The sequence below is a fragment of the Bos taurus genome, chromosome 5 (assembly GCF_002263795.3).
Source record: "Bos taurus isolate L1 Dominette 01449 registration number 42190680 breed Hereford chromosome 5, ARS-UCD2.0, whole genome shotgun sequence".
NCBI lineage: Eukaryota > Metazoa > Chordata > Mammalia > Artiodactyla > Bovidae > Bos > Bos taurus.
The window spans coordinates 90,599,851-90,616,223 of NC_037332.1; the positions used below are offsets into that span (position 1 = coordinate 90,599,851).

The 16,373-nt window shown below is 39.0% G+C and overlaps 1 protein-coding gene across 19 annotated transcripts in view; it reads right to left on the bottom strand.

Moving 5' to 3' along the window:
* Window positions 1-765: 765 nt before the first annotated feature.
* PLEKHA5 (pleckstrin homology domain containing A5) overlaps window positions 766-16,373 on the bottom strand; it is a 262,176-nt gene continuing 246,568 nt past the window's right edge. For all 19 annotated transcript variants that reach the window (XM_059887049.1, XM_024992612.2, XM_059887051.1 and 16 more), the window contains 7 exons: window positions 14,550-14,668; window positions 9,388-9,597; window positions 8,391-8,531; window positions 7,793-7,917; window positions 6,009-6,154; window positions 4,330-4,435; window positions 766-1,656 (listed from right to left, as the gene is read on the bottom strand). In XM_059887049.1, coding sequence (XP_059743032.1) covers window positions 4,341-4,435; window positions 6,009-6,154; window positions 7,793-7,917; window positions 8,391-8,531; window positions 9,388-9,597; window positions 14,550-14,668 — 836 coding nt within the window. In that variant the 3' untranslated portion in view covers window positions 766-1,656; window positions 4,330-4,340. The remainder of the gene's footprint in view (window positions 1,657-4,329; window positions 4,436-6,008; window positions 6,155-7,792; window positions 7,918-8,390; window positions 8,532-9,387; window positions 9,598-14,549; window positions 14,669-16,373) is intronic.

Here is a 16,373-nt window from a genome sequence, read left to right on the forward strand (position 1 = left end):
TCTTTTCGTTCACCTCCTACATTACAGACTGTATCTATTTGCACTTCATTTTGTGTATTTCTGTTTGGATAAATTCTTATACATGTGCATTTTAAATTAAATCTGTTTTAACATAGAATGAAAAAAAAAGACTGACCAGCACCGATTTAGTTTCAACTGTGTTATATAGGAATCCCAAAGCATCACATTTCCTTGTACTCTGGGAACAATATATAGCCTGAACAAAAGGTTATACAGGGAAGGAAATGTAATTGATTCTGAAGAGCGTGAACATCTGCAGAGAATGTGTTGTAAGAGAAAACGATCTCGGAGGGTCCTGCTTATGATGATGAACGGTTTCTCGTTACCCAGGTCAGAGAAGTAACTGGCTGCCCCTGCCCCCACCCCAAGTCCAATCCCCTAAGTAGAACGAGATTACAGATGCTAGAAGCTACTTTCTATGACACCAAAACCAACGGAAAGAGGAAGTAGGTACAGAAGACTTGACAAAACTAAGTTTGCCCACTGGTGTTGAAAGGTCAGAGAAACTTTATTCTGGTGCAGATTTTGTCATTAAGTGTAAAGCGATTGTGGCCAAGTCAGTTTCTCTCTCTGAGCTTCAAGTTTCTCAGCTTCCACATGGGAGAGCTGAGTTGGACGACAGACACAGTTCTGTTTTGGTGCTGTCTGCAATGAGATTAACAGACTACTTTTTCATTGAGAAGTCTCTTAAAGTCTCAGACTTTCCATTTCACATGGGAAGAGCAAAAATTCTAACACAAGTCATTTAAGAACATCAACATTTATTTAACATGATAAAAAAGAAATGAGATATGAACATTTGCATTTAAACAATAGTAAGTAGCCTTTAATACTTACATTACGTGTGCTCATTGTATAATATATACACAATGAACATAATTACATTTGTACACAAACTAAGTACTGGATTTGAAAACCTGCTTATTGCTGTACACATCTAGTCCAATGAAGTAGAAGCCCAGTACTTCAAAATACCTACATTTTAAATTGCTTTTTAAGAAAAAGTAAGCGGTAACATTTGTGTTTAAGCTGACAAGAGTGTGGCAGTAACTGCTGACAATGCAATCTGACTGAGAAATAATTATAGCAGGAAACGAGACATACTTCACTTAGCAATAATAAAATGGCACATTTTAAATATATATATAAAATTTTTACAAATTAAGTGTGAAACAAAGCATTGCAGTAGCTGAAATGGGAGGAAGAAGGAAGAAAAAAAAAGGAAAACAAGCTTCACTGGAAATAATAACTAAATTTTCTGTACTGAAAAGTGAAAAGAAATATAAATCCACCCAGACTTTAGAAACATCAAAACCTGGAGATCAGTAACTATGTAAGCTCTGGCTGTAGACTGCACACTAAAAAGCACCTTTACTTATGTGCTTTGAAATCATAGCAGCAAGCTGGTGTCAGAGTAATAACCTTGAGATTACATTACAGAATCTTGAGTGTACATATGGGCCATTAAAGCTGTTTTGGAATAAACATTTTCCAGAAGTGATAAAACGATGCTCTGTGGCCAAAAGCATCAGAACTATGAATTTCATAGATTTAAAATATACTGTACAATATCTTCTCACATTGCCAAAGGTCCATGTCCTCAGCTCTGAATGGTTTCAACAGAAGTCAGTATAGCTGAAAAATACAGAGAAGGAAAATTACTTTGACATCTGCAAAGTTAATGAATGACCCTTTCCTAAAGTAACTGAGGGTGACATTCTCTAACAAAAGAACGGACAAGCATGGCCATGAAAATTCTAAAACATAATAACCATTGAAGGACATCTTCTCTTCATTTCCATAAGCTTAATTGACAAAGCAAAGAAACATAATGCAGTTAAATTGCAATTCAGATGGAAAAAAGGACCCAAACTTCTGGCTGAATCCAAAAGATTGACAAAATGAGCAGAGATCTGCATGACTTTACTAAAATATGCAGTATTATATTAAGCTGCCTACATAGTGGTGTGTCTGTCTTGTGTGAAACCTCCCTAAGTCTTGCCCAAAAAAGTTCAGAAAAATGACACACGCACAACGAGAAGATGGACTGTAAAATGACGCAAGCGTGAATGCCACTGGTTGACTGCGATGGCTGCACGCCACAAGGTTAGAAAATATCCAGCAAACCCTGGATCTCATGCCAGCAGGTAATGCCAATGGTTCTTGGGACAAAAGCAAAACAAAACAAAATCCAATAATAACAACTTAAGGAACTCGGCCATGTATTCGAGTTTTAACTGTGAACATGCCTAACTGTCATAATGGTCTGAGTACAGTGAGTTGTAACTTGTTTACTGAACCAAAAGATAATGAGAGTGGCTCTTAGAGTACATGTTCCCACCAAGACAGACAGAGGCCATTGATCAATTTTTTGCACAGGAGGCATCAAGGGCACATAATGTTTATTATCCCTGTGTTTGGTGTTATTCTGTCACTAGTGGCAACTGCCACTTCTGAATGTATTTAAAGTTTAAATGTATGAGTAATAGAGCAAAGACACAGGTAAGACTGTAACAAATATGGGGTTTATAACCCCAGAAAGGACGACAATCCTGCAGAGATCCAAATGACAACAAAGCAAGCCTCTTCTGGGCTCCAGACAGACATGATCTCAAATAAAAGTTATAGATACAAGACTGCTGCCGCTGCTGCTAAGTCGATTCAGTCGTGTCTGACTCTGTGCGACCCCAGAGACGGCAGCCCACCAGGCTCCCCCGTCCCTTGGATTCTCCAGGCAAGAACACTGGAGCGGGTTGCCATTTCCTTCTCCAATGCATGAAAGTGAAAAGTGAAAGTGAAGTCGCTCAGTCGTGTCCGACTCTTAGCAACCCCATGGACTGCAGCCCACCAGGCTCCTCCGTCCATGGGATTTTCCAGGCAAGAGTCCTGGAGTGGGGTGCCATTGCCTTCAGTTAAAAATAAATCCTCTGGCTGAAAAAAAGGGACATAGGTTACAGCTTCTACCAAAAAAGGTGTGAATGGAAGTAGATCCTAGAAAATGTGAGCACTACTGGATAAAAAACTGAGTCAAGTTAGTGTCTGTAGTCATTTATTTTGAGAATCCAAAAATCAAAGAACATGTTTATAATTATGCTCAAAAAATCTGTAGGTGTTTTCATAGCTTTAACTGTTTAACAGAAATAGGTGGTAATCCTAAGGCACTAAACATTAGAAGATCTGGCAGATACGGAGAGAAAAAAAAAGTGCAGAAAAAGGTATAAAATGCTGACTCTATACCTCACAGCTTTTCTGAAAAATAAAGTATGTAAGTACAAAATTGATGTAAAATGTACCAATTGTTGATAAAGTTTAAAAGTAAGACTTCAGGGAGCTTCCCTGGTGGCTTATGGGTAAAGACTCCACCTGCAATGCACGAGACATGGGTTAGATCCCTCATCCAGGAAGATCCCACATGCTGTGAGAACAGCTAAGCCTGAGCACCACAACTATTGAGCCTGAACTCTTAGAGCCTGGGCACTCCAACTACTGGAGCCTGTGTGCCCTAGAGCCTATGCTCTGGGACAAGAGAAGCCACCGCAACGAGAAGTCGATGCACCGCAACTACAGAGTAGACTCCACTTGCTGCAACTAGAGAAAACCCCGAACAGCAACAAAGTTCGAGCACAGCCAAAAATAAAGGCATAAAATTAAGAAAGAAAAAAAAAAAAAAAAAAGGACCTTAGAAAATTATTCTCATTTCTAAATTGTGGTCAAAGAAATACTGGTTGAGAAAGGGCCCTTCTCCCTGTCCCCACTAGTGGCTTTTAGATAACTACTTTACTGACTTAAAAGTATTCAGAAATAATTTCTGATGGATCTTAAAAGATTTTAGATTCCATATCTAGTTGGCTGTACCATGACAACCTCTTTATCCTTAAAAATAATTAGCAAACTCTCAATATGTAAGATACATCACCCTGACTGTAAAAAACATTTCTGGATCAAAATGTAATGACTTGAACAGAATTCCAAGACCCGACTATGGAAAGAACCATGAGCTGGGAACACAGCTGCAAAACACCAGGAGGCCTGTCCTGGCACAGGCCCTTCCCTCCCAGTTGGGGTGTTTTTACAGACAATGAAAGAAGAGACAGGAGAAAATGTGGTCACGGAGCGCATCACTGAAGGGCCGATGTTGGAAAGCTTTATTGCCCATGGTTTAAGTTCTTGGTCTACTTGCTCCTGCCAACTATCACTAATACACAGGACACAATTCATTACAGGTTTTGGTCACTCAAACAACAGAGGAATAAAAGTCAAGTTGAAACCTTTAACGGTAAACCACAGAATCGAAAGGAAATGACGTACTTGTTGTGAGACTACACACACATGAAGTGTGAGCCTTCCGTGAGCTGCGGCTGCGCGGACGGGACGGGTGACGCGGAGGAGTCGGGAGACGGAGGCAGGCTTTGCGCTAGAACACACCGAGAAAATGGGACAAGGTCAAAGCCGCGGAGACACCTCTGGAGCAGAAAATTCTGATGCTGTGGTCCCAGCACGATAAGAACATGTTCCGGGAAGGAATTATTAGCTGCATTTGGCTTCTGCGTTTTGGCTATTCTGACAGCTAATTATTCAGGATGAAATGTCTCTTGAAGACTGTTTAAAAATTCTTCTTCCTTGTACACCTTAAACTTATATAATGTTATATGCCAATTATATTGCAGTGAAACTGGAAAAAATTAAGAATTCTCTTTTTAATTTTTTTGTTTCAAGGTTAATTTTCAGGTGTCTTTAGTGACTTAACACTTTCTCACTTTAAAAGGCTTTTCTAGTTCCACGCAGCTAAATATTACAGATGGTTTAAGTGCTGGGGTTTAAATATATCCACATAGCCCTTTGGGCTTCTCTGGTGGCACAGTGGTAAAAAATCCGCCTACCAGTGCAAGAGACCCAAGATTCAATCCCTGGGTCAGGAAGACTCCTGGAGTAGGAAATGGTAACCCACTGCAGTATTCTTGCCTGGAAAATCCCATGGACAGAGGAGCCTAGTCTGCTAGGGGTTGCAAAGAGTGGGACAGGCCTGAGCGCGTGTGCGCACGCGCACACACACACATACACACCCTTTAACCCAGACCTGCTGTATGAATAACCTGATGTGACCAATGATAATTTTTTGTTAAAAATGAGAATGCCCATGCACATTGCCTTGAAAGTGATAAGAGACAAGGAAAATACAGTGCTTCACACTGGTTACAAAGGAACATGGCTGATAATATACATTTCCATGTTACAGGTATATAAGATACAGAAAATGCTCTTAAGAACAGTCCTAGGTAATTGAATTTCATTGTGCTTACCATTCTGCAAAAAGACTAGGGGTGGGGGGTGGGAGGTGGAGAAAGGAAATAGATTTTGCTTATGGACTATGAGAAGGAAAGCTGATGATTTATACTAGTGGTATGATTGTCCTATGCCCTACCCTTGCCAAAAATCATAAAAAATATTTTGAAGAATCCAGAAAGTATAAAAGAACAGCATAGACAAAAATGTATTTTTTTACATGCTATACAGTTCATGATCCTTTACTATCAGAAAAACCCAGATGTGGATTATGGTAGGAGCTAAGTAAATCCATTCTACTATTAATAGTTTAGATTTTCAATCTTCCACAGTTCCCAGAGGGGGAGAGGTTTATGAATACTCTGGGAATGCAATGTCAGAGAAATAGGTAGAATTTCCAAGTTGTAAAAGATCTTCTTAGAAAAAAGTTTAAGGTATATGTTAAGGTTAAGATCAAAAAAACAAACGAAGGAAGTGACATCCAAGTTGGAGAGAGAGGGCAGCTCTAATTGCTGAGACAGGACTGGCCCTGGATCCTGAGTAGCAGCAGTCTTCCTGACCATGCAGGTGTGGGAAGGCAAATACCTCTCAGTCTGCAGCTGATGTTCCCGAGTGGCTCCCTTGCTAGAGTCTCCACACAGCAAATAAATTCAGAGGTTCAGAGGAAGCACCGGTGAGAAAACTAGGAAACGTGTAATATCTACCTGCCATTGTCTGATTTCCTCTAGAAGCCTCAGGAGTTAGTTCATAAGAAAGAACGTTTTCTTCCTGCTCATGAATATCATCCTTTGTATCTTCTGCAGGGGGGCCTTCTGGTTTATGATTTGGGATCTGTGACTCCTCTTGAGGGCTAATGAAAATAGAAATATATTTTAAAATTTGTTATTTTTAAATCTATTTTTATTATTATTATTATTTTGGCTGCAGAGTGTGTGGAATCCCAGTTTCCCAACCAGGGACTGAACCCACGTCCCCTGTTTTGAAAGTGTAGAGTCTTAACCACTGAATTGCCAGGGAAGCCCCCCAAATTTGTTACATTAGAATGCAATTTGTTTCTTCCAACTGTTATGAAAAATCTTTACAGAAACAATGCAGCCATCTATATTTCATAACTGCTAACATTTTGCTCAAAGTTTTTTTTAAATCCACATTTTGTCAATTTTGTTTCATTCTAAGCCCTCAGCCTGCTCCTCCCCAAATTATTTTCAACCAGATTAAGGACCTATCACTCAATCTGTAAATACCATCAGATACCCAATCAGTGTTCAAATGATCTCAACTGCTTTATAACATCATCTTAAGAGTTACCTGTTTAAATCAGGATCCAAACAAAGTCTGATTATATTTGCCTGACAAGTCCCTTAATGTCTAATCTAAAACACACCACCCCAAGGCTTCCCTGCTGGCTCAGTGGTGAAGAACCTGCCTGCTAATGCAGGAGACATGGGTTCAATTCCTGATCCAGGGAGATCCCACATGCCTCGGGGCAACTAAGCTGTGTACCACAACTGCTGAGCCCACAAGCCTAGAACCTGTGCTCCCTAACGAGAGAAGTCACTGCAGTGAGAAGCCCGAGCACCGCAACAGAGAGGAGCCCTGCTCAAAGCAGCTAGAGCCCGCCCCAGAGCAGCAATGAAGATCTAGTGCAGCCAAAAATAAATAAGTAAATAAAACAAAACACAAACTAAAAGACCCCAGATTCACTTTTGCTATTCATTTCAGAGATAAGGCACTCCTATTACATGAAATCACAGTATTTCTCTTTTCTAGCACTGAGAATGTTTTTATGGAGGGTGAGATTGAGGAGATGCATTTTAAAAGGCTAGTTAACAAATACAATTAAAAAATAAACAGAAAATCACTATAATTTTTGGAATGCTTATCAGACAGCTTAGACAGCTGATCAACGTCTGTCATTATACAGACAATGGTAAGGTGCTTACTTTGCTACAGCTTGTGTGCCTCGAGATAGTTAGGAAGTTTGAGATCAATATGTACACACTGCTATATTTAAAATGGATTACCAACAAAGTACTACTGAATAGCACAGGGAACTCTGCTCAATGTTATGTGGCAGCTTGGATGGGAGGAGAGTCTGGGGGAGAATGGATACACATATATGTCTGGCTGAGTCCCATTGCTGTCCACCTGAAATTATCACAATACTGTTAATCGGCTATACTCAATTATAAAATAAAAAGCTAAAATCACTTCCTAGGTGTTTAGCACAGAGTTAAGTGCTGCACATTTATTTTCTTATTTAATCCTTAAAACACACTTGTGAGATGGTTACTACTATTACCCTCATTTTTACAGGTGAGATACTCGAATTTAAGGTTATGTAACTTGCTTAAGATCCTACAGCTTGTAAGATATTACGGGAGTGGCATCTAAGACCTCTAACCATGAAAGTTACCATTTTTAAGCAGGTGAATTTAATTTAATGAATGATCCCTTTGTTTGCTTGTTTGTTTTCTCTAATTATTACCTGTATGGCACATGTTCAGGCACCTCTTTTTTGTCTCCTTCTTTATCCATCACTTCCTCAGAATTCACTCCATTTGGCTCAGGTGTGAAAAGTGTTTCAGAAAAAACATTTTCAGTTTTTTTAAACTACGGAAGAAGGAAAAATTTGCTTTTTCAAATGATTATTTTTTACCATATTTGCTATATGAGTGAATTATCTAGAATGATTCCCAAATAAAAGTTTATTAAATACTATACCATATCAAATATTTACTGAAATATATTTTAGAATCAAGTATATTAAAAATAGTGACATCCTTTCCTACATCAGAAGGACAAAAAGTGCACTGCCATTAGCTGGCTGCTTTGGGATTAAAGATTCTTTAATTGGGGTAATGGTAATTTATTCCAGCCTCAACTGATCATGTTTTAAGTTTTCAGTTAACCCAGTTTTTGACGTGGCTGAATGTATTGATCGAATTACATGAAACCTATCATTTCACTGAGATCAGCATCCTCTGTGACAGAAAGCCACACAAAACTATCTTCAACCTTCCCACCTGATTTCATCTTAAAAAATCTATCCCTTTGGAATATGTGTCCTAAAATAATCTTGCTACCTCTCCGCTGAAATCCGTATTTTGAGGTTCAGCTTCTTTTAGTTGAACAGTGTCTGTGGCAGGAGTATCATGGTTTGGCTTCATGTCATTTTCTCTGATGACAGTGTCCAGTTCCTTAGAGTTATCATCCTTTCTTCGAGCCTGTTCAACAGATAGACAGTATTTTAGATTCATACTATACAGGTATGTGTAGTTTCCAGATAGTACCTGCTAATTTTTTTTTTAAGTTGGCCCTTCATTTGCAAAGTTTCCTTATGAGAAACAACAGTAGCATCTTATATATGTTAATCGTCTATTTGGTAATGTGTAGAATGTACAGTTACTCAACTGTTAACCTCTCCTAGAAATGCCTGCTCTCCAACTATGCTAAGAGATTTCCATGGTGATGGGGAGGCACTTTCAGTTATTCCACATCAATAAACAGGGATCGACCAACTGAAGCCTCTGGAAAGGTTCACTAGTCTGCTCTGATTTATGAATCAGGATAACCAACAAACAAATAATAAGAGATGGAATGGTGTCTCTTCATAAGACTGAAGTTAAAATGTGCTGCATACTACAACTTTTATTCCAAAGCTCTCCCCGGCTACAATTTAGGTCATGCTAAATTAGGATACAGAGTATTGCACATTTTATTGGGAGGGGAATTGGGGACTATCTTACATGGAAATTTTACATTTGTTGAAAGCAAATTTTATCTTCTTAGTATTTCTGTGACATATACAGAACAGGTTATGTCTTTACTGATTTATAGTAGAGGAGATTAAGTTTACAAGCAATAGGAGGGCAGTCAACAAGTAATTTAGCCCAGGTTTTTTTGAATCCAGGGCTATTTCCATTTTACCAAGCCGTCTTCGCATATCATAAGAGTTAAATAATATAACTATCTATGTTGCCAATATTTAAAAACCCATCTACCATGTAACTCTATGATTCTAAGATTCAACTGATATTAGATTTACCCACAAGAATGAGTAAAAACAACTGATATAAATACCTGGGTAATCCTGAATGGATTATCCCTTAAATTTGAAGGACTTGGTAAGGGTGACTGGTCTAAAGCACCAATAAGGTTTAATCCTTTTTTCTTTTCCCTTAAGCATGCTTGTTGATGCCTCCTGATTCTTTCCATTTGCTCTTCCACAGTCATCCTAGGTCGAGTGCTTTCAGCTAAACAGAGCTGCTCCACTGCACTTCTTGGTCGTTCCTTTAAATTAAAAATAAACAGATGAATCCTGAATACAGGGTAAAAGTATGTTAAAATAAAAAAACGTTTAAAATGGACTTCCGTGGTGGCACAGTGGATATGAACCTGCATACTAATGCAGGGGACATGGTTCAGTCCCTGGTCTGGCAAGATCCCACATGCCACAGAACAACTGTGCCACAAAAGTCCTTGCTCTAAAGTCCTCGAGCTGCAACTACTGAAGCGTGCAGGCCGTACAACCCGTGCTCCACAACAAGAGAGGCACCACAACAAAGAGCCCACACACCACACTGAGGAGAAGCTCCCGATCACCACAACTAGAGAAAAGCCCTTGAAAAAAGAAGCAATGAAGATGCAGCACAAAAATAAACCTAATATTTTTAATTTAAAAAAAAAAAGTGTTTTAAAATGCATTAATTTTGTTGGCAAAAGCAAAAGTGGCAGGTTTAGATGTCATTTACATAACACCAGAAAGGCAGATTACGAGTACACTAATGCATGATCAGTGATGGAGAGCGAGAGAGGTGGGAGGTAGGAGGAAGGGGAGAAAAGAGGAACTTAAGGAAGATATTTGCTTGTTTAAAACAAAATACCAAATGGTATGGCAGCTCTGAAGTGACCCTACCTCACAGTGCTAAAATGGGAAATTGTATAAAACTCAAATTAGGAGAAAAAAGAGGCATAGCTTCTAAATATCAGTAATTTTTTTTTCCCTATGTTGCACAAGATTTTCATTATGGGATGTGGGTTCTAGTTCTCTGACCAGGAACAAACCTGGGCCCCCTACACTGGGAGAGTGAAGTCTTAACCACTGGACCACCAGGGAAGTCCCTCAGTAATTTTTGTTATTACAGTAAAAAATGTAATGTTTCAAGTCACACTTTTTTTTTTTCACTGTGAAAAGACTGGTAGAGAAGACATTCTTAGTTTATGAGCAATAATAAAACTAAGGAAGAATTTATTTTCTATAAATCAGATGGCTATATTTTATATAAGTATATATATATGCATATACATGGTTCACTTTTATGGTTTACTGAACGGTTTAAAAACATCAGTCACATTAAACAACCAGTTTTTACTTCTCACTTTCTTACTAAGTACACCAATAACTGTCAAAAGGAAATTTTAGCTTATTTGATATAACAGAAACTTTAGAGATTAAACATGTATGGACATCACCAGATGGTCAACACCGAAATAAGACTGATTATATTCTTTGCAGCCAAAGATGGAGAAGCTCTATACAGTCAGCAAAAACAAGACGGGGAGCTAACTGTGGCTCAGATCATGAGCTCCTTATTGCCAAATTCAGATTGAAATTGAAGAAAGTAGGAAAAACCACTAGACCATTCAGGTATGACCTAAACCAAATCCCTTACGATTATACAGTTGAAGTGAGAAATAGATTTAAGGGACTAGATCTGATCGACAGAGTGCCTGATGAACTATGGAATCAGGTTCGTGACATTGTACAGGAGACAGGGATCAAGATCATCCCCAAGAAAAAGAAATGCAAAAAAGCAAAATGCCTGTCTGGGGAGAACTTACAAATAGCTGTGGAAAGAAAAGAAGCGAAAAACAAAAGGAGAAAAGGAAAGATATACCCATTTGAATGCAGAGTTCCAAAGAATAGCAAGGAGAGATAAGAAAGCCTTCCTCATTGATCAATGCAAAGAAACAGAATGGGAAAGACTAGAGAACTCTTCAAGAAAATCAGAGACACCAAGGGAATATTTCATGCAAAGATGGGCTCTATAAATGACGGAAAGGGTATGGACCTGACAGAAGCAGAAGATATTAAGAAGACGTAGCAAGAATACACAGAACTGTACAAAAAAGATTTCATGACCCAGTTAATCATGATGGTGTGATCACTCATCTAGAGCCAGACATCCTAGAATGTGAAATCAAGTGGGCCTTAGGAAGCATCATTATGAACAAAGCTAGTGGAGGTGATGGAATTCCAGTTGAGCTGTTTCAAATCCTGAAAGATGATGCTGTGAAAGTGCTGCACTTAATATGTCAGCAAATTTGGAAAACTCAGCAGTGGCCATAGGACTCGGAAAGGTCAGTTTTCATTCTAATCCCGAAGAAAGGCAATGCCAAAGAATGATCAAACTACTGCACAATTGCACTCATCTCTTACGCTCGTAAAGTAATGCTCAAAATTTTCCAAGCCAGGCTTCAGCAATACATGAACTGTGAACTTGCAATGTTCAAGCTGGTTTTAGAAAAGGCAGAGGAAGAGATCAAATTGCCAACATTTGCTGGATCATCGAAAAAGCAAGACAGTTCCAGAAAAACATCTATTTCTGCTTTATTGACTATGCCAAAGCCTTTGACTGTGTGGATCACAATAAACTGTGGAAAATTCTGAAAGAGATGGGAATACCAGACCACCTGATCTGCCTCTTGAGAAATCTGTATGCAGGTCAGGAAGCAACAGTTAGAACTGAACATGGAACAACAGACTCATTCCAAATAGGAAAAGAAGTACGGCAAGGCTATATATTGTCACCCTGCTTATTTAACTTATATTCAGAGTACATCATGAGAAACACTGGGCTGGAGGAAGCACAAGCTGGAATCAAGACTGCCGGGAGAAATATCAATAATCTCCGACATGAAGATGACACCACCCTTATGGAAGAAAGTGAAGAAGAACTAAAGAGCTTCTTGATGAAAGTGAAAGAAGAGAGTGAAAAAGTTGGCTTAAAGCTCAACATTCAGAAAACTAAGATCATGGCATCTGGTCCCATCACTTCATGGGAAACAGACGAGGAAACAGTGGAAACAGTGCCTGACTTCATTTTTTTAGGCCCAAAATCACTGCAGATGGTGATGGCAGCCATGAAATGAAAAGACATGTACTCCTTGGAAGAAAAGTTATGACCAACCTAGATAGCATATTCAAAAGCAGAGACATTACTTTGTCAACAAAGATTCGTCTAGTCAAGGCTACGGTTTTTCCAGTGGTCACGTATGGATGTGAGAGTTGGACTGTGAAGAGAGCTGAGTGTCGAAGAATTGATGCTTATGTACTGTGGTGTTGGAGAAGACTCTTGAGAGTCCCTTGGACTGCGAGGAGATCCAACCAGTCCATCCTAAAGGAGATAAGTCCTGGGTGTTCATTGGAAGGACTGATGTTGAAGCTGGAAGTCCAATACTTTGGCCACCTGATGCGAACAGCTGACTCATTGGAAAAGACCCTGATGCTGGGAAAGATTGAATACATGAGGAGAAGGGGATGACAGAGGATTAGATGGTTAGATGGCATCATTGACTCAATGGACAAGAGTTTGGGTAAACTCTGGGAATTGGTGACAGACAGGAAGGCCTGGTGTGCTGCGGTTCACGGGGTCGCAAAGAGTCAGACACGACTGAGCAACTGAACTGAACTGAACTGAACTGAAGATCTACAGAAGAGACTGCATAGGTGTTTTGTGCCCTCTGGACTCAACTGCTGAGGACTGACTAGGATGTTGGTGTGGAGTTGCTAGAGTTTTGGAAAGAACCCAGGGCAGAAGTTAAGTATTGTCAGAATTTGGGGGATATACTTTGTACTTGTACTTTAGCATCTTTCAAGAATAATCATCATTTGTTGTACTTTTCAGTCTTTTCTTATCATTTTATCTCATACCAAATAAATAGAATTTATAAAGATGAAAAGTTTAAAAAAAAGGTGAAAAGTAAAAGTCTTTTTGCAGTCCAAATTTCTAAAGAGTACTTGGGGAAGTGAGTTAAATCCTCTGGGAATCTTCCCAAGAAGACCAAGGTTAGACTGGTGAAAAGTCAGTTTGAATTAAATGGATCTTAGATGAAAGTGTGAAAAATAGAGGATTTCCTTCTCATTCTTAATTCACATTTCTCATTGTAACCAGAGGACTGCTGCTGCTGCTAAGTCACTTCAGTCGTGTCCGACTCTGTGCGACCCCATAGACGGCAGCCCACCAGGCTCCCCCGTCCCTGGGATTCTCCAGGCAAGAACACTGGAGTGGGTTGCCATTTCCTTCTCCAGTGTGTGAAAGTGAAAAGTGAAAGTGAAGTCGCTCAGTCGTGTCCAACTCTTAGCGACCCCATGGACTGCAGCCCACCAGGCTCCTCTGTCCGTGGGATTTTCCAGGCAAGAGTACTGGAGTGGGTGCAAAGTCTAAGTCTCCCACAGCAGAAAGGCCCTGAAAACTCAGGCTGGCTTGTAAATCCATCAGCTTGTCTGACCACAGAATGTGTTTATCACTCTCTTAAGGAAATTCTTAGAGGTGTCAAGGAGCAGCTATCTGAGAACAGATTCCACAAACTGGTCACTAAAGGCTTCATGTGGAGTCTGAGCAAAGAAAACCTAAATTAGGCCTGTCCTCTGAGGTGCCAACTGTGTGGCTGCTAAATCACTTCAGTCGTATCTGACTCTGTGACCTCATGGCCTGTAGCCTGCCAGGCTCCTCTGTTCATGGGATTCTCCAGGCAAGAATACTGGAGTGGGTTGCCATTTCTTCCTCCAGGGGATCTTCCAACCCAGGGACTGAACCCACATCTCCTGTATGGGCAGGCACATTGAACCCACATCTCCTGTATGGGCAGGCGCATTGAACCCACATCGCCTGTAGGGCAGGCACCATGCCTGGTGGCGCATGGTACCGCTGCACGCCACCAGGGCTTCCTGAGGTGCTAATTCCCTGAATGTAATTTTAGAAATTAAGATTGCTAATTTTTTCTTAGAATATGTAAAAAAAAAGTTTTGATGGGAATTCCCTGGTGGTCTAGTGGTTAGCACTCCGAACTTCCACTGCCGGGGGCATGGGTTTGATTCCTGGTTGGAGAACTAAGATCCTGCAAGCTGCGTGGTGCGCCAAAAAAAATTTCCAAAACAACCCCCTAAAATTAAAACGTACATAAATGTGGCAATAAATAGGTTTCAGAATCCTTCTAGAAATTAATGGACAGTTAAATACCGTTCTTGAATCCATCATCTTCTTAGTTTTCCTTAACGTTACATATGAGGCTATTGTCGAAGATTCCGGTGTTGGTGATTTTGTTCTTGGAGGGACTACTCCAACAGGAAAGTGGGAACCTAAAAGTAAAAAGAGTAGTAAGTTCTATAAAACATCTTCACATGACACCATCTCTCTCACTGATCTATTCAGTTTCTGAGACTTTTAAAATTAGAATGCAAATTTATTGTTTGAAAAGAGATAGGGAAACATAATAACCCTTCATTAGTCATTTTATCTATAAGCCAGCAATGATGCTAACCAGACAAATTTAAGGTTAGATTTAGAAGTAAAGTTCTACTGACTATAACAGATGACATTAAAACATTATAAAAATTCAGTAATACTCAATGGGTCATATATCTTCACAACAGCTCTGTAAAGACAAGAAGGTAAAGGAAATGCAGTTTCTGGGTTAATGGACTTCTTCACATCCATATAGCTCAGCAGCATCATGGCTGGGGTTTCTGCTTTTCCTGTTGTTGCTCTCCTTCTTCATGAAATATTTACAATTATTTTCAGAGGCTGAAAGTACCTTAATCTAATCCTGTCACACAGATTAGCAAAGTTATTGTCGAAAGGTAGTCATTTACCTAAATGTCCTTCATTTTCATTTAATCTCTTTTGATCACACCGCACTACCTCAGTAAAGAATCTACTAACAATGTTAAGAGAAGTTAACTACAGGTAATTGAAGTTAACTTTTCTTTCGCATTTCTGAAAATCTCTAGAATGAATACATACTACTTTTATAATTAGAGAACAACACACAGCTGTACACACAAAATCATTAACATAACAATAAAAGCTAGTGGTCAGTTAACAGAAAATGGGTTCACTTGTATCCTAGTTGTCTCGTTTAAGCAGAAGAGGTGGACTTTTGTCCTTGGAGGACACAAGTAAAGGAAGGAATTAATCAAATCTTGATGGTTTGTTGAAAAAAAAAAAAAAAATCACTCTCTTGGGGCTCACTAACGTTACATGAACTAAGTATCAACAGAAAAATGAAATCTTATTTTTCCCACTAAAACCAGATAGTGGTCAACCATTCACGGTCCCTATAGGTTAAGAACCAAACGATCTGCAGCTGAATCAAGGCAAAATATTATGAAACTGTGTATTTATGAGAATTGTATATTTGAGAATGTGAAGAGCTGGACTGCTCTGTTACAAGTAATTTTATAAAGCAAACAAAAGACTTTTCTGTTGTGCCAGTCAATGGTCCATTTTTTTTTTTTTATTGAAGGATAATTGCTTTACAATAGTGGTCCATTTTTAAGAGCTCTATTTTAAGTCATGTGGTACAATATAAATTACACTGTAATTGATCTGTATACTTCAGACAATTTATTCAGATGAGAGCCTATTACACTTTTTTAAATTAAAAAAAATTTTTTATTTTTAGGATTACACTTAAAAAAAAAAAAAAAACCCAAATTTTAAAAGAGGAAAAACTTTGAGAGAACATATTTCAGACAGTACAGTTTTTATGAGTAAATATATCTATGAGTTTTTTGCTGAAGAGTATTAAAATCTGTTTATCCATACTCTTCTTGACAGACATGTGACTGCTTCCAGTTTTTGTCTACTATGAATTAAAGCTTGCTTTAAAGACCCTTGAATAAGTCTTTGTGAGGAGTTATGTTTTCATTTTTCTTAGGTAGATACATAGGATTCCTAAGTTTGATAAATGCATGTTTAACTTTATAAGAAGCTGCCAGACTACTGTTCTATCTTTGACCACCTCAGAAATGGGTGTGAATTTCAGCTGGTCCGCATCCTAAC